Here is a 21,515-nt window from a genome sequence, read left to right as displayed (position 1 = left end):
ACTGAGGCTTACATCTTTTTTCAACATGTTTTCTTATTAATAATGATTAATTGATGTAAAAACCTAATAGTATAAGAAGGCAAAAATAAAAAAGATCTATAATCTTATCAGATATAATGACTTAAGGTCTTCAGTTCAGTTCAGTCACTCAGTCGTGTCCGACTCTTTGCGACACCATGAATCGTAGCACGCCAGGCCTCCCTGTCCATCACCAACTCCCGCAGTTTACTCAAACTCATGTCCATTGAGTCGGTGATGCCATCCAGCCGTCTCATCCTCTATCGTCCCCTTCTCCTCCTTCCTCCAATCCCTCCCAGCATCAGAGTTTTTCCAATAAGTCAACTCTTCACATGAGGTGGCCAAAGTATTAGAGTTTCAGCTTCAGCATCAGTCCTTCCAATGAACACCCAGGAGTGATCTCCTTTAGGATGGACTGGTTGGACCTCCTTGCAGTCCAAGGGACTCTCAAGAGTCTTCTCCAGCACCACAGTTCAAAAGCATCAATTCTTCAGTGCTCAGCTTTCTTCGTAGTCCACCTCTCTCTTAAGATCTTAGTATGACATATATAATGCATAATGTATCATATAACTGTATTATATATTATATTGTTATTAGTGTAATTAATATAATTAATTAATATTAATTATAGAAGTTGAAACAGAGTAGTATGACATATATAATGGATAGTGTATCATATAACTATTATATTATGTTATCAGTGTAATTAATTTGATTAATTAAAATAAATTAGCTATAGAAATTGAAAAAGAGTAGATACACATATATGTATAAGTGAGTCACTTTGCTGCACACTTGAAACTAATACAATATTGTTAATCAACTCTATGCCAATATAAAAACATTAAATTAATTAAATAAGATTAATATAATATGGAATATATTATTTTATAGGTACTATATAATATATCGGAGAAGGCAATGGCAAGCCACTCCAGTACTCTTGCCTAGAAGATCCCATGGATGGAGGAGCCTGGTAGGCTGCAGTCCATAGGGTCGCTAAGGGTCGGACACGACTGAGCGACTTCACTTTCACTTTTCGCTTTCCACTTTCACACATTGGAGAAGGAAATGGCAACCCACTACAGTGTTCTTGCCTGGAGAATCCCAGGGACGGGGGAGCCTGGTGGGCTTCCATCTATGGGGTCACACAGAGTTGGACACGACTGAAGTGACTTAGCAGCAGCAGCATATAATATATATTTATATATTGGGATACATAATATAAAATAAACAATAAATATATAGTTTGACAAGATAATTGGTATCCTTTCTTACTTTATCTTTCTGTGGCTTTTCAAAAACTTTGTTTTTCAAGTGATTAAAAATCTAAGTCCCAAAGTTTGAGTGAGGTTTGGCAGGGCATTCACACCTTCATTCATGTGAGTGCACACACACACACACACACACACGGACACGTCCATTCCCACCCAGCTGTCCCGAACCCCACACACTTCACATTATACCTGGAAAGTTAGTTAGGATTTTATTCATTGATGCTATTAATACAAAATTAATTCTTATTAAGGCAAGAACACTGGAGTGGGTTGCCATTTCCTTCTCCAACAGCATTTATTACTTTATATTAAATGTGAACTGTTTCCTCCCTCTCCCATGTCTCTGAATCCTAATGGAAAGTGGGACCAGGGGACCCAGGACAGTGGGCACATGGAGCAAGTCACCTTCAGGGACTAAGCAGCCTCTGGCCACCACCCTCCCCTCCACAGCCCTGCCTGTGGTCTCCTCTGCCCCCACCCCAGCCTCCCTCCTCTCCTCTGATCCCGGCCTCAGTCACTCGTCTCCCTTGGGGGCCAGTCCTCGGGACAAAGGCTGTCCCCCCACAGGTGATAGGTGATGGAAACAACCATGGTGAGCCAGGCCAGGTAGGGCAGCAGCAGCAGCAGGGTGGCCAGCTTGTTGATGGGGTGCCAGATCAGAGCCGTGCTCATCACCAGCCCGAAGAGCAGCAGCAGGTGCCGCAGGGCCTGGGCGGGGGCAGGGCAGTCAGGCGGGCTGCCCTGGGAACTGCCCTTGACCTTTCTGCAGCACCGTGGAGCCAGTGAGCCAAGTTCTGGGCGCCCTGTGTGCACCGCGGAAGCTCAGGGCAGCCCGCCTGCACCTGCCTGCCGAGCTGCACTCCCTGCTTCAGAGGCCGGGTGGCCTCCCCACCCCTCCCACTACCCCACTGCTGAGCTCTGGTGCCTTACCAGGCTGGGGGAGTGGGCTGCCAACAGGAGGATCAGGACAGCCCAGCTGATGGTGAGCTGCACAGCGTGCAGACCGAGGGGCAGCGCCAGCAGCTGCCCAAAGCCCCCTCCCCGGCCCTTCCACACCAGGGGGGAGGCACAGCTATGGACAGGCGGTGGCAGAAAGGCTCAAAGGAGTCTGATTCATGGTAAGTGAGGCCTTGTGGTTGCCGGGAGGGGATCCTTCGTGGGCTGAAATGGGGGTTAAGTGGGTCTAGGCATCCTCTGAGGGCAGGGGGAGGTAAGGGAGGGTGGGCTGGAATCCTAGGCAGGTACAGAGGAGACACCCTGAAAGAGGCAAGATGAAGTCCCATCCCTTTAGAGACCAGCGTGTGGCAGCAATTCGGGGGTGGGAGACTTGCTCCAGCCCAGGGCACGAGAAGCGGGTGCTCACCCCTTGGTGGAGTAGATGGCTGCCCACACCAGCAACAGGATTGTGTGATGGGCACCAGGGCAGCTTCTCAGGCTGTCACACCAGTCAGACATCGAGTGATGGATGAGCAGCCAGACAAGCATGGGCCCCAGAAGGGGCAGGACCATGAAGATGACCCGTTGAGGCCACGTTCTCCTGGAAGAGGTGCGATCTGGGGAGGCAGAGAACACACTGATGGTAGCCTTCCCCTAGTCCCTTCCCCGCATCTGCCTTTCTCCTCCTACCTGACGCTCTTCCCCGGCCTGAGCCTCTCACAGGAGGTCTGGTCCTGGACAACCCCTGGAGTCTGCTCCCAGCCCCCTCCTCTGATCCAATGCTGCCTTCCCCCTTTTCCACGTTCCATGGACTTACTTTCTCCACACCACTCACGTGGCACTCAAGAGTGTCCCATCTAGGACTGACAGCTGCTTTTCAGTGAAAGACTCCTCTCCCCCAGTGTGCGTCTGACTCGTGGCTCTCAGGTCCAGGATCGCCCACCTTTTCTGCCTCCCACAATGGATGGGACTTGGCCAGGTACATAGCAGGCCCTTGATGGAGGACAGTGTCTGAGACCAAACTCAACTAAGCAACATAACCAACTTGGAAGAACCACATTTGGAAGACAGGAGCCAGAGAACCCTGGGCTTCCTTTCCAGTCCAGAACCAACCAGCCCATCTGCCCCAGGCTCATCTCACTATTCAGTTCAGTTCAGTTCAGTTCAGTCGCTCAGTCGTGTCCGACTCTTTGCGACCCCATGAATCACAGCACGCCAGGCCTCCCTGTCCATCACCAACTCCCAGAGTTCACTCAGACTCATGTCCATCAAGTCGGTGATGCCATCCAGCCATCTCATTCTCTGTCGTCTCCTTCTCCTCCTGCCCCCAGTCCCTCCCAGCATCAGAGTCTTTTCCAGTGAGTCAACTCTTCACGTGAGGTGGCCAAAGTATTGGAGTTTCAGTTTTAGCATCAGTCCTTCCAATGAACACCCAGGATTGATCTCCTTTAGAATGGACTGGTTGGATCTCCTTGCAGTCCAAGGGACTCTCAAGAGTCTTCTCCAACACCACAGTTCAAAAGCATCAATTCTTCGGCGATCAGCTTTCTTCACAGTCCAACTCTCACATCCATACATGACCACAGGAAAACCCCAGGGGCCCACTCTGCCGGAGCTCCCACCCAAATTCAGACTCAGCTGAATGACACTATGGGTCCCTTTCTCTGAAGTTCTCATCTACCCCGAGGGGCTGGGGGAGGTTCCCCCTCCATCTCTCCACTTGCAGAGAGTCGGGGCCACAAACACAAGCATCCAGATGTCTTGTGGCCTGACCTCTCAAGGGAACAAACTCTTGGTCTCTGATTAAAACGCTGCCATGCTCACTTGTATTTTGTTCCACGTCTTCCTTTGCAAGCAGGGTGAGGCACAGACCGTCCTGCAACAAAAGTTATTGTTTAGTTGCTAAGTCATGCCTTACTCTTGTAAACCCATGGACTATAGCCCACCAGGCTCCTCTGTCCATGGGATTTCTTAGGCAAGAGTGCCAGAGTGGGTAGCCATGCTCTTCTCCAGGGGATCTTCCCAACCCAGGGTTGGAACCCGGATCTCCTGCATTGCAGGTATATTCTTTACCACTGAGCCACCTGGGTGGTCCCTCCAACCAAGATCCCCCACCCGATATCATTCTTCTCTTTTGCCCGTGATATTTCAGCCTTGTTCCCATGATTTACAGAATTGGAAGGGGAAAAAAGGTGATTTTTCTGAGTGTCTGGAGTGACAGTCTACACCATCCTCTCCTGTCAAGGGCCCATGAACATGTCCTGGAGGTTCTGGGGACATGGCTGACCAGCCTGTTGGCCTGTGCATCTTTCTATTTATTCTCTGCTTCTCACTGTTTCTTCACCTTCTGCCTTCCTGTCTCCCTATCATTTCTATTTTTCTATCCAGTGTTGGAGGTCTCCCCCGTCCCACCACCCCCAATGCTTTTTTCCTGTTCTCCCCCAACTGCTGTGCCTCCTTATTTATTCCCAGGCCTGTGTTCCCCCTTACCTCAGGCAGCACACCTCCCAGACTGAGTGCCCGTGATTGTAAGGTGTGGAAGGCAGAGGAGGGGGGGATGGGGAGAAGGGTGGAGCCGGGCTTCCAGCTGGACTGCCTTTCTCCAGTGACAAGGGTGATGGCATTAGCTGGGGAGTCCAGGTTGCTGCCTGCATGGCCCAGAAGGGTTCCTCTCAGCAGAGGGTCCCCTGGTCTACTAGACCCAGTCTCTGGAGGGGCCCGCCCCTTTGATGGAACTACTGAGGCATTTATGCTGTGCAACCTGAACCTCCTGAGACAGCTGAGTCCCAGGCTGCCAGGCTTCTGATGCCTGGCCTCGTGGTCTCTGCATCGCACGAACCAGCTTTGTGTCCGGAGGGGTCGCAGGGACCCTCAGATGTAACCGGGGCTGTCTCCAGTGGAACAAGCCCCAGCTTCGGAAATGATCTCATAAGACATAGCCCCTCGTTATTGACTGCTAGCTCGTGTGGCCCATCCTGGCTTGGAATCGAACTTGACAGATGTTTCACAAGCCCCTGGAATCTCATGACTCAGAGAAAAAGGCAGCTGCCTGTGTGTCTCAGAGCTCTGTCCAGCAAAGACCAACCACCCACCTCTTCATCCCCTGAAGTCCCAAGCACCTCTTTCTTGTTTGTGCTTTAGATAGACGGTCCTCTCCCCAGGTTGGCTCCTCTCCACCCTTCCTTTGCCCCATCTCTCCACTTTGGGGACCTGGCACCCCTGGAAGGTATTTATCCCCTCCTCCCAGGGAAGGCGGTGCAGGGGCAGGGGTTGCAGTTTGGGACAAGAAGCTAGAGAATCATTAACTAAGATGAAAGCAGCAGCGGTTACTCATTTCCTATGGGTGATGATCAATGTGGGGCTGGGAGAGACCTCCGCTGCAGGAGGCCAGACCACGGCGACAAGTTACCACTTCTGAGTAACCATTCCATGGTGTGAGCTTTATATTTATTAGCTTAATAATGACCATCCTTATCCCTCTCAAGGTAAATATTATCATGTGCTTTTGACAGGCCAGGAAGTATTGAACAACTAACCTATGATTACACAGTCGCAAGTGGGTCACCAGGTTCAGTGTTGGCAGTCTGGATCCAAAAATGCCTCCTCTTTCCTCTCAGCTGGTCCACTCTTTTGTCCAAGTCTTTATTAACCTACTTTAGCTCGACTGGGCTCTACCTAGAGCTGAAGATATGGAGCAGATGGCTGGAAAAACATCCCTCTGTGAAGGGAGCTTTCATCCCAGTGGCAGAGTGACAAAGGAAGAACCAGGCTGGCAAACATCCAGAGTGGCAGCAACCCTGTAGGCAGTGGAAAGAGCCCTCGAAGGGAGCAGATATGGTTGTGCCCCAATGCCACCATCAACTTGTGGGCCATTAGCCCAGTGTCTTCACTGTCATATCTGTGCAGGAAGTGGGTAGAACGAGGTATTGTCTAAGCTCAGCAGTAAAGAATCCACCTGCAATGCAGGAGATGTGGGTTTGATCCCTGGGTTGGTAAGATCCCCTGGAGAAGGAAATGGCAACCCACTCCAGGATTCTTGCCTGGGAAATCCCATGGACAGAGGAGCCTGGAGGGCTACAGTCCATGGGGTCACAGGAGTTAGGCATGACTCAGCAACTAAGCCACTACCAAGCCCCCTGGGCAGGCCCACAGTGCCATCACCTGGGGGCTTCTAAGAGAGAGAACCTCAGGCCCCACCTTAGACCAATGAGATCAGAACCTGCTCTCTAACAAGTTCCCTCAGACAGTTCTGTGCACATTACAGTTTGAGAAGCCCTGATTAGTGTTCCTCCTACCTTGAGCTGTTGCAGCAGCCACTGACCAGCAGAGGGCAGTCTAGAGAGACCTCACCTGTACCCAGGTTGTCTTCCTCTGTCCCTCCCTTCCAGATCTAGACGGGTAAGTCCATGGACTTCCAGGATCCTCCCTCACCTCGTCTGGACTTTGCCAGCATACAGGACAGACTCCCCACTCCTCTTTGGGGCGGCTGGGAGGCAGGACTCTGCCGGGAAGTGGGAAGCGCCAGGCCACGCCTGCCTGAATTCCCCGCCCACCTCCACTTGTCTGCTGGCTTGGTGACAAAGTCTGGCTGATTTCTGTTTCTCAGAGAAGGAACTGCTGTTCCTGGACAAGCCGGCAGCCTCTGGGGTCACCTACACGGTCAGGTGAGCATCGCCTGGGGCAGCTGGGGGTGGGCTGAGCGTTAAGATGGGGCTACCTGGGGCCCCGGGGAGGAGCCAGGCCAGCTCAGGTGAGCCTGGCAGGTGTGGAGACCCGGTGCTGGAGGAGGGAGAAGGAAGGGGCTTGGCAGAGGGCCACAGCCCAGTGGGTGTGAGGACCGGGGAGGCACTCGGTGAATGCAGCTCATGATTTAGGCTGGGACTCACTATCCTGGTACACGTTTTATGTATAATTGGAGATCTTTCAGCAGTAGACCCAATAAGAAGCAGTGATGTGGGAGAAGGGTGGAGAGTTTCCTTAAAGAATACGAGCAGAACTTTGCAGCAGGAGCCTGGATCCTTGTGCTGGAGGAAGCAACTCCCTGGGGACAGGTGATGGCGCATCCTAAAAGACTCTCATCTTGGGAAAGTGCTACCCAGGATGATCCAGAGTCTGGGGCAGGACATACTGGAGAGCTGGGTACCAAAGGGTCAGCCGTGGGGTTGGGAGGGTCCAGTCTGCAGGTACCAGGCTGTTACGCTATATATTCAGGACACTTTCCATTTCTGAGGGCAAAGAGAAGGATGGGGTGAGGACCAACGCATGGAGAGCTGTCAGCCTGGGTGAAAGGGGGCTGGGAGGAGGGAGGAGTTACCTGCTCCAGGCCAGGTAATGAATTGGCTCCCGTGAGAGGCCCTCCAGGTTGGAAGGTAGGACAAGGGGATTCTGCTGCACCACCCAGTGGAGTGGAGGGGATTTGGACTCTGCTCTTTGGAGGCCCTGGAAAAGCTGTTTCTATAGAAACAGAGTGAGCCCTCCTTTCTTTCCCTACAGCTGGACCCTCTCCGGCTGCTGCTGCCTCGGTGGGCAGGGGGCAGGCGAGAGCATCGCTCGCTGTGGCACCAAGGATGTGCCTTTAGTTCCTTGTGTTTGTTCTTCCTTCTATTTATTTTCGTTCCTTTCTCTTTCAACTTCAATTCCTCTCGAAGTGAGAAGGAAGAGACCTCGGGGAGATAGAAGGGGCAGGGAGAGAAAGGCAGTGTTTCTGGAAGCTTGTGTCATCTTTGCTCATCCTTCCTTTCTGCCTTCAGTTGTAGCTTAATAATCCGTTCTCTGCCGTCACTGGGGGAGGAAACTTGGCTTCCTTATCTGGGAAATGAGATAAAAATAACAGCTAGCTCATAAAGCTGCTGTGAGGATCAAATGAGCTGGGCCACGTAGAGCGCTGTAACACCCTGGCTCTGTGGATGTTAGCTATTATTATTACAGTTATAATTCCAATTATCTTTACTGCGGAAGGACTGCAAGGATTGAACGGTAAAGGGAAGCCTGTGACTCTGATTCCCATCTCCGCCAGATTCAGGCAGCGCCAGCTCACTTACTCCACTCGAGTGCCCTGCCAGGGCCACTGTCTGCAGGGTTAGGTGTTAAGGCTGAGGGAGCAGTGTCATGCCTTCCCTTCTTGTCTATATTTTTAATGAAGACATGGGGAAAATAGATCCCGCCCCAGGGCTCCATCCTGAGGATACAGAGGAGCGTTAGCCCCTGGCCAGGGGAAACTGGGAAGAGGGCTTAGGTTTCATGGGTCTTGAGAAGGAAGAAAGAAGATGGGCAAGGGTGGAGCAGGCACTTGGGGGCGCAGCCTCAGGTCGGGGTTAGGGGTGTGAAGTGAAAGTGAAAGTCACTCAGTCGTGTCCGACTCTATGTGAACCCATGGACTATACAGTCCATGGAATTCTCCAGGCCAGAATACTGAAGTGGGTAGCCTTTCCCTTTGCCAGGGGATCTTCCCAACCTAGGGATTGAACCCAGGTCTCCTGCATTGCAGGCGGATTCTTTACCAGCTGAGCCACAAGGTGTGAGTGAGGGTATAATTCACCTGTGCAGATCCTAGTGGATCAACCACGGGGACCCTGGGGACTCAGAACTCAACCTTGGAGTAAATGAATCCCATGCTCTCAGAAGCTCCTTGAGAGCCGAGTAAGATGTCATTGTGTCAGGACAATGCCTGGGCCACAGTGGGTGCTCAGAAATTGCTCATTTGAGTGGAAATCCACACGGAGAGCATGTAATCAAGAATTACTCAGTATGGACTTCCCTGGTGGTCCAGCAGTTAAGTCTCCGAGCTTTCCACGCAGGGGACGCGTGTTCGATCCCTGGCCAGGGAACTAAGATACCACATGCTATGTGGTGTGGCCGAGAAAACATTAAAATAAACAGTTACTTAGTATGGTGGGAGGATGGTGGTCAGGGAGGGTGAAACAGTCAAGGGCTGGTGAGTGGGGGCTGGCAGGGAGCAGCATTAAGCCAGAGTGGTCCAGGCGAGTGAATGAAGCAGAGGAGGACAGCGTGGAGCAGAGGCCGAAGGTTAGACTTAGCCAGCTGTGCCCAGCCCAGGCTTGCCGGTGGTGGAAACGAAGGGAGGAAGAGGATAAGTCAGAGCAGGAGACCCGGGGAAGAGCTGGCATCTTAAAAAAAAGTATTTATTTATTTGGCTGCGTCATGTCTTATTTGTGGCACGTGGCCTCCGTATTTGGGGCACTCACGCTCTCCAGTTGGGCATGCAGGCCTCATTGCTCAGTGGCATGTGGGATTTTAGTTTCCCCAACCAGGGATCGAACCCAAGCCCCTGCAGTGCAAGGCAGATTCTTAACCACTGCACCACCAGGGAAGTCCCAAGATCTGGCATCTTTAGGGGAATGCTGCTGGACAGCGCAGGCCCCCATCTGACCCTGGGAACCTGGTGGACCTCACCTGGAAACCCTCACTTTGGCTTTTCTTTCTCTTTCTGCTTCCACTTTTAACTTTTGTTACTCTTGTAGAATATATATATATATAATATGTCCCTGTGAGTTACCCTCTGACCTTTCTAGAAGGAAGGGCATAAATAAAACACACATATCTGGACAGGGTTTATCATCTACAAGTGATTTTCACATGATTTCATGCCATCCTCATCATCAGTCTGAGAGGCTATTTTTTTTTCACTTTTAATAGTTTCTAAAAAGAATTACAAGATTAATAGAAAGACATGCTTGAATGTGAAAAATTCAAAGACTACAGAAAAAAAGGTTTAAGAAAATAGAAAGTCCTCTTTCACACCTTCCAGCTCCCCCCATTTCTCATCTCTTTCAGTGACAACCAATAGGAATAGTTTGGAGTGTGTCCTCCCAGACTTGCATGTCCAAGGCAGGAATCACTAGAACATGTTGCTTCTGAGTCCTTGAAGTAGACAGAATACCGATTCCAATATGCTGTGAGTGTAAAATACACATGGACTTCAAAGACTTGTAATGAAAAAAGAATGTAAAATATTGCAATAAATTACATTGATTACCTGTCAACATGATATTATTTTGAATATATTGGGTTACATAAAATATATTAAAAATTAATAACTCCTGGTTCTTTTTACTTTTTTTGATGTAGACTCTAGAAAGTGTAAAAACACATCTGTGGCTCACATTATAACTTTTATTACACAGCTCTGCTCCAGAACTTTCTCTATCACTTACATGCGTGCATGCTAAGTCACTTCAGTCGTGTCCGACTCTGTGCAACCCTATGGCCTGTAGCCCACTACACTCTTCTGTCCATGGGATTCTTCAGGCAGGAACACTGGAGTGGGTTTCCATGCCCTCTCCCAGGGGATCTTCCCTACCCAGGGATCAAACTTGTGTCTCTTACATCTCCTGCATTGGCAGGCAGGTTCTTTACCACCTGGGAAGCCCATCACTTACATATATACACTCATAAATATATATCTACACTTCATCTAGTTTAGCTATCTACATTAATGAGATCAGAGGATGTCTAGACTTTTGTGACTTCATTTTCTATTTAAAAAAATCCTTTTTGCATATATATGTCTTTTTTGACATGTTCACACTGTTCTATTTTTTATTTATTCATTTACTTATTTTTGGCGGTGCTGGGTCTTTGTTGCTGTGCTTGGGCTTTCGCTGGTTGTGGAACCCGGGAGAAGCTCCAGTTGCTGTGCACGGGCTTCTCACTGCAGCGGCTTCTCTGGTTTCTGAGCACAGGCTCTAGGTGCCCGGGCTTCAGTAGTTGTGGTGCAAGGGCTCATTTGTTGCAGCTTGAGGGCTCCAGAGCTTGGGTTCAGGATCTTCTTGGATCAGGGATGACACCCATGTCCCCTGCATTGGCCGGCAGATTCTTACCCACTGTGCAACCAGCAAAGTCCTTGCTTTTCTATTTTAAGACTTTCCTCTGTCGGCCCAGAGAGATCAAGGGCTCTATTTAGACAGAGGTAGAAACTGAGGTACATTAAACAACAGGACAAGCTCACTCAGGCAGTGACCAAGGTGGCATGTGAATTTACATCCTCTAACTCCAAACCCAAGGTCTTTCTGTCTAGTGAGAGGTGAAATTAAGTAGGTCATGGGGAGTCATGGCAGGTTCTTGAGGGAGAGAGAGGGAAAGAGAGAGACTGAGGGAGGGAGAGCTGGGTGAAGTTCTGTTAAGGAAATGGACCTGACTGGGGTGCATGGGGTACGCTGGGATGATGACAATTTGCTCCCTCCTCATTGCAGCCACTTAGAAGCCAGGTCTTAGCCTCCAACGGCTCATCTGACACTGACTCTTTCCCCCAGGCCCTTGGCCTCGGCTGGCAGGGCAATCGGCAGCATCAAGCGACCAGGCGGATGTGCTCCTATGAGAGTTCCTTCCAGCCCTCCCAGTTTCTACTGCTGGTGGGGGTTCCGGTGGTGAGTGCCGTGCTGCTGGTCCAGTGCCTTCGATGGCGCTGTCCTCGCCGGCTGCTGGGGGCCTGCTGGAAGCTGGAGAACCAAGAGGAGCCAGCGCCCCCTCCCATTCCCCTACCAGAAGATGAGTCCTCCAGAGCAGGCCCGCCAGCCACGCTGCAGGAGGTGGCCACCTTCTATCAGGAACTGCACACACCCACCCAAGGCCAGACCGTTGTCCGGCAGCTGATGCACAAACTGTTGGTGTTTTCTGCTCGAGAGGTGGACCACCGTGGCGGCTGCCTGATGCTCCAGGATATGGGCATTTCCCTGCTCATCCCGCCAGGTAACAGCACCCAGCTCCCTCCTCAGCCTACAGCTGTTCATGTTACGCATTAGACAGGGGTGCCAACCCCGAGGGAGCACCATTCAGAGACACCTTAATAATTTTGAAAATTCTATGTTTTGTGTATGTCTTTCTTGACTTCAAAGATGGATATACTACACATTTTTATGACAGTTTCGTGGCCAGTGGAGGCAAAGGGCCTTGTTCTAATGAATAACCTGTTACAACAGTTTTCCCCAAAAGGGAAGTAAAGTGTCTGGAGGAAAAGCACCCTTTGCAAATTCACACAAGGGCCCGAGTGAGCTCGCAGCATCCCTCGGAGGAGGCTGACGACCTACTCGTGGTTCCATCCCAAGTTGGTCACTGTCCTCTTGTTCTTCTCCACACTGCCCCCCCACCCCGCCTGTGTGCCCTGAGATGCCCCCTCTCTGGGGCTCCCGGCCTGCTTTCTCTCCCGTTCGGACTGGGCCTCCTCTGTGGCAGGGGTGCGCCTGCCTGCCAGGCCCCCGTCAACTCTCCGTCCTCCCCAGGTGCTGTGTCCGTGGGCCGCCAGGAGCGGGTGTCACTGACCCTGGTGTGGGACCTGACAGATGCCCCCTCGCTGTCCCGGGCTCAGGGGCTGGTGAGCCCCGTGGTGGCGTGTGGCCCCCACGGGGCTTCCTTCCTGAAGCCCTGCACCCTCACCTTCAAGCACTGTGCCCAGCAGCCCAGCCAGGCCCGCACCTACAGCAGCAACACCGCCCTGCTGGACGCCAAGGCCTGGAAGCCGCTGGGGCGGCCGGGAGACCACACCTCCCGGGATGAATGTCGCATCCACCTCTCTCACTTCAGGTGGGCGCCTGCCCCCTTTCCATGTCCGCCTCGTCCTCACCTCTCTGCGGGGACTGCCTCTTATTCTGTCCAAGCTGGCCTGCAAAAGCCCGTATCCCCGTGTGCTTCCCCAGTCCCTCTGTTCTTGTGCCTATGGCTGCTTATCTTGCTCCCACCCCATCCAGGACTGTGCATCCCCCCATGGTCCCTCTGTCTGTCTAGAAAGGTCTGGCTCAGCCCTGGTCATCTGTCAAGAGGGGCCTGTCCCGTCTCCGCCTCTGTCTCTAATATTGTCTGTCTCCTCCCTGTGCCCTGGTTCAGGACTGTCTCCCCGCTGTCTGGGGCACGTTGCCCCTCTCCATTTCTCTAAGACTCCATCCCATGTCATGTGCGTCCTCAGCTCTGTCCTTCTAGGATCTTAGACCCTCTGCCTCCCAGTCTCCTTGCCACCCATGACCAGAGCAGGGCCATGCATGGTGGCCCAAGCTCACCTTCCATCTTTCCTACACTGACACAGTGACAGCCACTGACATGACTCACATTCCATCCCTCTAGCCAACCCCTCCACCCTAGTTCTTCCCTCCATGGCCTGGAATGTTCTCCTTTCCTCCCTGGAGGCCCCCACAGAGGCCCCTGGTGCGGTGGGAGCCGGGTGGCAGGTGGGCTGGTGTCCCGGCCTCCGCGGTCCCATCACCTGTGGTTGCTGCCCCCGTCTCTCTCCGCAGCCTCTACACCTGTGTGCTGGAGGCGCCGGCGGGCCGGGAAGCCCGAAAGTGGCTGCAGCTGGCCGTGTTCTGCTCGCCGCTGGCCCCGGGGCAGTCCCACCTGCAGCTGCGTGTCTACTTCCTCAACAACACACCCTGCGCCCTGCAGTGGGCCGTGACCAACGAGCAGCCGCACGGCGGGCGCCTGCGTGGGCCCTGCCAGCTCTTCGACTTCACCGGGGCCCGAGGGGACCAGTGCCTGAAACTCAAATACATCTCAGAGGGTGAGGGACGCCGGGCCGGGGGAAAGCGCATCGAGGAGCCCCGTGGAAGGAGGGGTCCAGGCCTCCTCTGAGGTGGAAATCTGGGTGCCTCAAATTTCTTTTTGAGGCTCTTGGGTATGCAGCAGCTTCGGGGTTTGGGGAGCACTTCTGGCTCCTCCTGCGCCTCCCGGAGCCCCAGGCTTTGCTCCCGTCCTCCCTCTGTTGCACTCAGCCCTGGGCCCTCCGTGGGAGGACAGATGATGCTGGTGGGCAGCGGGAGGAGAGGTGTTACCTCCGCAGGGGCAGGGAGGGAGGAGGAGGCTTCTATGGTCCTGTCTGGTTGAAGCCCACGTCAGAGGAGGAGGCCCAGTCTTCTCCGCCCTCGTTCCTTTGTGGGTTGGCTGTGGGAATTGTCGGGGCCAAGGGTGTGGATGTGTGGGTGTGGACAGGGCGCGCATGCCTGCTGCTTCCAGAGACTGGGCGGGTGGGGGTTGGATGCGAATGTGGGAGGGCGGAGGGGTGGGTCTGTGTGCTGGGAGAAGGACGACCACTCACAGGGTCCCCGCCCAGGCCCTGGGACCTGCCACCCACTGGAGTCACCCTCCTGCCTTTGCTCCTGCCCTGTTCCTCCCCTCGACGCCCCGCACGGGGCCTGCCACAGGGGGACCTTCAACGAAGGCCACCCTCCTGAGGCCCTCTGCTCTCTGCAGGTTGGGAGAACGTGGACGACAGCAGCTGTCAGCTCGTGCCGCACCTGCACATCTGGCACGGGAAGTGCCCCTTCCGCTCCTTTTGCTTCCGCAGAAAAGCAGGTAGCCCGGGAGCCCCGTGTCCCGCTGCCCCCCCCTCCCCCGGGTCACCCTGGAGCCCTGCAGCGCCTCATTCGGCCACGCCTGCAGACCTCTCTTTAAAGATAGGGGCCACAGCAGCTCTTTGCAGAGAGAAAGATGGGGTGGCCGGCACAGCTGTTTCCGAGGTCCAGAGTCTTTCTGTGGAAGTCAGTTTTGCTGTCCTGCTCTCCCCTCCTGGGCCTGTTCCTCCCTCACCTGCTACGTCTCGTCTCCTCTTTTGTAGCCAATGAGAATGAGGACTGCTCGGGGCTGACCAATGAGATCATCGTCACCATGCACACCTTCCAGGATGTGAGTTGTAGCCGAGGGGCTGAGGAAGGGCAGGGCTGGGGGAGTGGTGGACGAGGTAGGCCAGGGTCTGGTGCGCAGCAAGCATGGCTTTGATCATAGAGCCAATCAAGAGGTGAAGAGGACATTTTTCCAGGGGCGGAGACAGTCCGGCCTCCAAGTGACCCTCCATCTTTGACTCTCCTGTCCATCCATGGGTGAATCTAGCAGGAGGGTAAAAGAGCCAGACCAGACCCTACATGATCCCTTTAGGGGTTTCTTCCAGCCTGAAGGAACTTGGGCATCAAAAAGAAGTGCTTTCCTTCTGGACAGATTGTCTGCATCTGGGAGACAGTGCTGTGTAACTTCAGGTGGAGAGTGACCCAGAAGGAGGGGCTTGAGTAGGTGGGATGGAAGTTAGAGATCCCGCCCTCCTGCGGGAAGACACAAAGAAATCAGGGGACTCTGTGGGGAACCATGTGGCATCTTATTGGAGACTAGGTAGATACCCCTGGAGGTATCCTTCGGGGAGGAGGAACCAAGGAGAGGAGCAATGGAGGAAGGGGGCAAGTATGCCCGAGTTCAGCATCTCTATTATTAGATGACCTCCCCTGCCCTTGACCCCGCTCAGCACTTCTCCTGGTGTCCTAGGATGTACCTTGTTTGGTCTTCATGTCCCAGATCCCAAAGAGCTCAGTGAGCAAACTCAAGGCCGAAGGCTCTGGGGTCGGGGAAGCAGAGGGTAGAGGGTATTGGTTAGGGTGGGGCTGTGTCTCCTGGCTGAAGGAGAGATGGGAGGAACGGAGGTGGGTGCCCTGGCTTTTTGCTCAAGGGACGTCTCATGATCCCTAAGTGTGTTCCCTGTCCCTCTGTTGGCTCAGGGCTTGGAGACCAAGTACATGGAAATCCTCAGGTTCCAGGCATCGGAGGAGGAATCCTGGGCAGCCCCACCCCCAGTCACCCAGCCACCCCCCTGCAATAGGTGAGGTGGGGGTTGCTTGGGCTGCTGTGGGGGGTGGGGGATGTTTGGGATTGCTGTTCCTGGGCTTGCAGGGCGAGCACGGCATTGAGGTGTCTGTGGAAGCAGGCTGGGCCTTTTGATTCTCCCCTTCAAGGACACCCTTTCCTCCACCTCAGGCTTCCCCCAGAGCTCTTTGAGCAGCTGCAGATGTTGTTGGAGCCAAACAGCATTACTGGCAATGACTGGCGGCGACTGGCCTCCCACCTGGGGCTCTGCGGTATGAAAATCCGGTAAGAGGTTTAAGGTCTGCACGTGGGAGGGGAGGGTGGACTGGTGGGGGTTCTCAGGACCACTCGGAGACTGGAGCATTCACAAGAGAGTGACTTAAAAGTCAGGGAATGGCTACTCCCCACCCTGCTTCCCAGAAGAGAATTGACTTCATTGGCAGTGATCTCATTGGTTTGGGTCCAGCAGTCCTTGTTCTCATGGCTTCAAAGAGAAGAGGACATGACAGGTGAGAGAGGAAAAAGCCAGGGGAGAGGAGTAGGGAAGTCAAAGGGACTCCATTGGAAGGTTTTGGACATCTTTCTGGTTATCACTGTATTTTTGGTACCTAGAGCCAAGCCTGGTTCATGGCCAGTGTTCAGTACATAAATATTGGCTCAGTAAATATTTAACAATGAATCAGTTCACATGTAAGTCACTGGTACATACTGAGTGCTTGACATGCTGTGCCCTGCAGGGCAGAATGGAAGACTACAGGATAATGTGTGTAAAGCCTGTAGCTGAGTGCATGGCACATGTTAATTCAACAAACATTGGCAAAACAGGCAGTGCAGCTATGGTCTCTGTGAAGAGAGATGAGTAGACCAGTTCTGAGCTGAGCTCCAGCACTCAGATGATGACAACAGTGGTCAAAGACCGCAGGAGATGGGATGAGAGCTGGATCCTTGAAACAAGGTAGATTTTAATATCACCCACTTAAAAGACTTCCCTGGTGGTTCAGTGGTTAAGACTCTGTGCTTCTACTGCAGGGGCTGTGGGTTCAACCCCTGGCTAGGGAATTAAGATTCCGCATGCCGTAAGGTGTGGCATAAATAAATAAATAAAAATTCTCCCTCAAAAGCAAAAAATAACACCACTCTTTTATTAAACATTTATCAAGTACCTATTAAGTCTTGGAAAAACTATACTAAGCATTAGGATACAGAATGAATAAAATATGGTAACAACACCAGGGAGGTCACTCTGTACTAAGGGATACAGAGAGCTTAAAAAATCAAGGTATGTGTTCCTCTGACATTATTTTTATGTACCCAATATTGTGAGGCAAGTTGAATATAGACACAAAATGGCTAAAGCAAGAATAATGAAGACTTCCGTCAATTACAGTTGACCTGCACAACGTAGAGGTTAGAGGGGTGACCCTCCATGCAGCTGAAATCCTAGTATAACTTACAGCTGCCCTCCACATCCACAGTTCAGCCTCCACAGATTCAACCAACCAGGGACCATGTAGTACTGTACTATTTACTGCTGGAAAAAAATCTGCATGTAAGTGGACTCACACAGCTCAAAGTGGTGTTGCTCGAGAGTCAACTAAATATCTCTTTTAAATAAAAAAGAATAATAAAGCATAATGGGGGTCTGGACTAAAGGGTGCAGAATGGTCTCCTCTACCTGAGGTGGGAATAAGGGCTTCAGGTGGTAAGGAAGTAGAGTTCAACTTGGGGAGGGGGGGCAGAGGGTCAACTGCAGGTCTAGTATGCTTAAGGTGGGAAGGAAGGTTCAGGATGGGAGCCGGGAGAAAAGGTCAGAAAAACAGAGCAAGGCCAAATGGTGGGTGGGCAGGGAAGTCAGGAGTGGGCTTGGTTAGCAGGTGAAAGAGACTCTGGAGGGGTTTTGAGCAGGGGAGGGCCATGGGTAGGAAGAACTACTTCCCTGGTGGTGGGCAGGATGTGGCCTGGGAGAGAGAGGGTGGGGAGTGTTTGGGGTGCGGGTAGGGCGCAGAGAAGGCAAACACAGAACGTGGCAGCTGGATATTCTGCATCCTCAGAGGTCTTCTCATCCAAGCCCTGGTGTGAGCAAAGAGGAAACTGAAGTCTAGAGAGGAGCAGACTTTGAGCTAGTGCAATCTCAGACGTGACCCAGGCAATCTCTGATTTCAAAGTCCTGGGTCCTCCCACCATCTAGAGTGCCCTGAAAGAAGGCATGGTGAGGGCCAGAGCTGGGGGGAGGCGGGTGGTGGGTCTCGACGCAGGGCCGCCTCCCCCCTCTCACCAATCCCCCTTGCCTCCCGGGCAGGTTCATGTCCTGTCAGCGCAGCCCCGCGGCAGCCATCCTGGAGCTTTTTGAGGAGCAGAATGGCAGCCTCCAGGAGCTGCACTACCTCATGACCGTCATGGAGAGGCTGGACTGCGCCTCCGTCATCCAGAACTACCTGAGCGGGACGCAGAGCGGCAGCCCACCCCGGGCCCAGGAGAACCGGGGCCTGGAGCTGGACGAGAAGCTCTGAGCGCCCCGCTACGGCGCAGGGTGTGGCTCTGTCCCCCGGGAGGCCGTGGAGGACGTGCCCCGACACAGCTGCTCTTCCTGGCTGGACCCCCCCCGGCCGCATCAGGACCCTCGGGTGCTCCCCCGGGGCCACAGCGAGGCCACCTTGAGCCCCCGCCTTCCGGGACCGCCCTTCCGGCCCGCTTCGTCCTGTGTGCAGAGCCCTTCCTGGCCGGCAGGGGGCGCAGGAGCCCAGGAGATGGCCCAGCCAGCCGGCCTCGGGGAAGCTGTTCAATAGACCAGTGTACTGGTAACCTGCCCTGTTGGCACTCCTTGGGGACTGGTTCGTCTGCAGGGTATTCGCCAAGCACTTAAGTGATACTCAGCATTGGACTGGGTATCATGGGAAATCCTGGAATAAATGAGGTCGGGTTTGGACCCTTACGATACCCCTCTGGGAAAGATTGAAGACCAGGAGAAGAAAGGGACGACAGAGGATGAGATGGTTGGATGGCATCACTCACTCAATGGACATGAGTTTGGTAAACTCTGGGAGTTGGTGACGGACGGGGAGGCCTGGTGTGCTGCAGTCCATGGGGTCGCAAAGAGTCGGACACGACTGAGCAGCTGAACTGAACTGAACTGAACTGAACTGAAACCCGTCTTGGGGGAACCAAGATGCCCTCGTTGGAGCTGAGGGCGAACTCCCAGCGCTTGCCCTGTGGTTAGGGACATGAATGTCATATGAACTGTACCAGCATAAGGAGCTGGGAAGGGAGGGGGCTGAGTATGGGCTGGAGCAGTGAGAAAGCCTCATGGAGGATGCTGCAGAGATGGTTTGCAGAGTGGCTCAGAGATCTTCAGGTGGACAAAGGCAGGGATGTGACTGACTTACAGTAGGAGCCTAATGCACACGGGGTGCTGAGGCGTCAAGGGGCCCGGCACGTGAGTGTGAGGCGAGGGCAGGACCAGAGTTCAAGGCCACATCTAGAGACGGGCAGTCACAGCAGCTGGTCTGCCTGTCCCCCCGCCTTCCTTTGTCTCTAGCCTCTCATTCTTGCCTTGTCTTCCTCTCTCTCTGCCGTTCTCTCTGTCATGAAACATTAAAGCTGGAAAGAAACTTTCAAGATGATTATTGTTGCCCAGCCTTTTAATCTCTTTGTCTCGAACTGTGTGCATTTTAAGTCTCTCTGAGCTCATTTTGCCGTTGCTGGCCCCTGCAGCCGCTCCATCCCTGAATCTCTCGGTCTCTGCTTGTCTGAGCGTCTTTTTGTTTCTGCCAAGTTACTGTGCTTGCCCTGTGCGTTTCTTTTTCTCTCTGAAACCCTCAGTCATTCCCCTCAGGCAAGTGTCTCGCGACCATGCTTAAGTATCAAGGCTACTGAAAGACACCAGACTACCCTAGGAATGGATGGGTGGGGATTTTATCTTGTGAAAGAAGAAAGTGTTAGTCACTCAGTCCTGTCTGGCTCTTTGCAACCCTATGGACTGTAGCCCACCAGGCTCCTCTGTCCATGGAACTCTCCACGCCGGAATACTGGAGTGGGTTGCCATTCTCTTCTCCAGGGGATCTTCCGAACGCAGGGATCGAACCCAGGCCTCCCACATTGCAGTCAGATTCTTCACTGTCTGAGCCACCAGGGAAGTCCTTTATTGTGTGAGTCAGGATCCAGTTTAGGGTCAGGAGAGAGAGGATAGGGATTAAAGAACAGCTCATTTAGTAAACTATTTATGCAGCACCTACTGTGTGTTAGACTCTGTATAGAAAATAAATCAGTAGGCTGGGTCCTGAAAGGAGAACAAAGGATTTGACTCTATTCAAGCAATTCTTTTGTTGGCAAATAGGTGTTGTTAAATTTTTCAAGAGCAGGCAAATGATCTCTTTGGCAACACTAACAATTTGCTTCTGTATTTAATTAAAAAATACTAAAGCTTTTTCTATGATGAACAATATTGTATAATAAAATATGAAAATTTCCTTTCTTTGTTACTAACTGTATTTTGCTCAGATTGGTAAATTCAGATGTGGATATGAATGATTTTATGTGGTAAAGCTGTACTGATTGGAGCAGGCTGGAGAGAATTGTTTTGTAGATTGTACTGCTAGTATGAATGTCATCTGGGTCCAGAGTGGTAGATTAGGGAGGTTCGCCTTCCATTCTATTAGAAGCAAGACTTCAGGTTGGGACCCTCCCACTGCCTACCACCACCCCGCCTCCTCCCCTAACCCCATCCATCCTGCTAGTCCTCCTACCCCACTGGGGGATGCCAGCTACTCCAGGCTGCTGCCTTGGCCTTCTCTGTCTTCATTTGGCTCAGGGTTGACTGCTAAGAGCACCGTGCTCATCTGGAGTCTGGGACAATTTCCCCCTCATCTCCTGTTGTTTCTTCATAGTTTTCTACACCAGCCGAAGGCGTCTTTATTTTGTGTTACTCCCTACTCTGGAACAAATCACTTTAGGGGTTTTAGGTCTTGTGGAATTGTGAATAAAAGTCATGGGGGATTTGGGGGAGGGTGGTTCTAGGATGGGAGAGACTGCCTTCTGGCTGCAGCCTTAATCCATCAGGATGGGCTCACAGTGCTGGGAAACGGAGTCTTGGAAATCTTGAGGTAGGTGGCAAGTTGCCTGATGCCTGTAGGGTGGATCTTTCCTTTCTCAAATCAAACCCAGTTGGCACATATTTACCGATACCTAAAGCCAAGAGAAAGCATGTTCCGATGGTGTTGGGACACTTAGCGATTCTAGTGCTAATTAGCTTGGCTCTTCCCTGTCTGGCTTCAGTCTGTACACTGGGATGAAGCGACTGTGTTCAAGGCTCTCCAAGGGCCTCTTTGGATTTTATGGTCCTGTGCAGAGATGGCACACGGGAGACCCGGGGAATATCCACTCGAGGATTTTTCTTTGTGTATTGCCTTTAAGTAGAGCAGTTGGTCACTACTTGTGGCCTTATCTCCGGCCCTTTCCCAGGTAGGTTACCTCTCTGGTCTCTAAAAATACCAAATTTGTGACTTCTCTTATGCATGTTGTAGAAGCCCATGCCTGAACTTTCACCTGTTGGGTTAAGAGTCAGGACGGGAATGAACAGTAAAGGTCAGGTCCAGGTCTGCAGGGTTAGAGGCTGCAGTGCCCAGAGGTAACACACATCGTTGGCTCCCTGTCTGCCTGCGGAATGACATTCATGCCAAGGTCAGATTCAAGATGTCCCTCAGAATACTGTGAAAGCCA

The 21,515-nt window shown here is 52.5% G+C and overlaps 2 protein-coding genes across 2 annotated transcripts; one reads left to right on the top strand and one right to left on the bottom strand.

Annotated features, from left to right (window-relative positions):
• Positions 1 to 1,805: 1,805 nt before the first annotated feature.
• TSPO2 (translocator protein 2) lies at positions 1,806 to 7,778 on the bottom strand. The gene is made up of 5 exons (XM_088831231.1): positions 7,723 to 7,778; positions 6,949 to 7,010; positions 2,659 to 2,848; positions 2,226 to 2,367; positions 1,806 to 2,003 (listed from the first exon to the last, which is right to left on the bottom strand). Exons 1-5 carry the CDS (start codon positions 7,776 to 7,778, stop codon positions 1,806 to 1,808), a joined length of 648 nt encoding a protein of 215 aa, XP_088687357.1.
• On the top strand, positions 2,273 to 20,258 carry UNC5CL (unc-5 family C-terminal like). The gene is made up of 10 exons (XM_055406865.2): positions 2,273 to 2,413; positions 6,620 to 6,895; positions 11,504 to 11,939; positions 12,470 to 12,770; positions 13,475 to 13,737; positions 14,427 to 14,528; positions 14,791 to 14,858; positions 15,716 to 15,816; positions 15,972 to 16,085; positions 18,100 to 20,258. Exons 3-10 carry the CDS (start codon positions 11,555 to 11,557, stop codon positions 18,308 to 18,310), a joined length of 1,545 nt encoding a protein of 514 aa, XP_055262840.2. The 5' UTR covers positions 2,273 to 2,413; positions 6,620 to 6,895; positions 11,504 to 11,554; the 3' UTR covers positions 18,311 to 20,258.
• The last annotated feature ends 1,257 nt before the right edge of the window (positions 20,259 to 21,515 follow it).

This window comes from Moschus berezovskii, chromosome 23, assembly GCF_049115385.1.
Source record: "Moschus berezovskii isolate FMDL1 chromosome 23, NW_MosBer_1.0, whole genome shotgun sequence".
Lineage (NCBI taxonomy): Eukaryota > Metazoa > Chordata > Mammalia > Artiodactyla > Moschidae > Moschus > Moschus berezovskii.
Note: the sequence above shows the minus strand (reverse complement) of the source record. Positions and strands in the feature narration are given on the sequence as shown.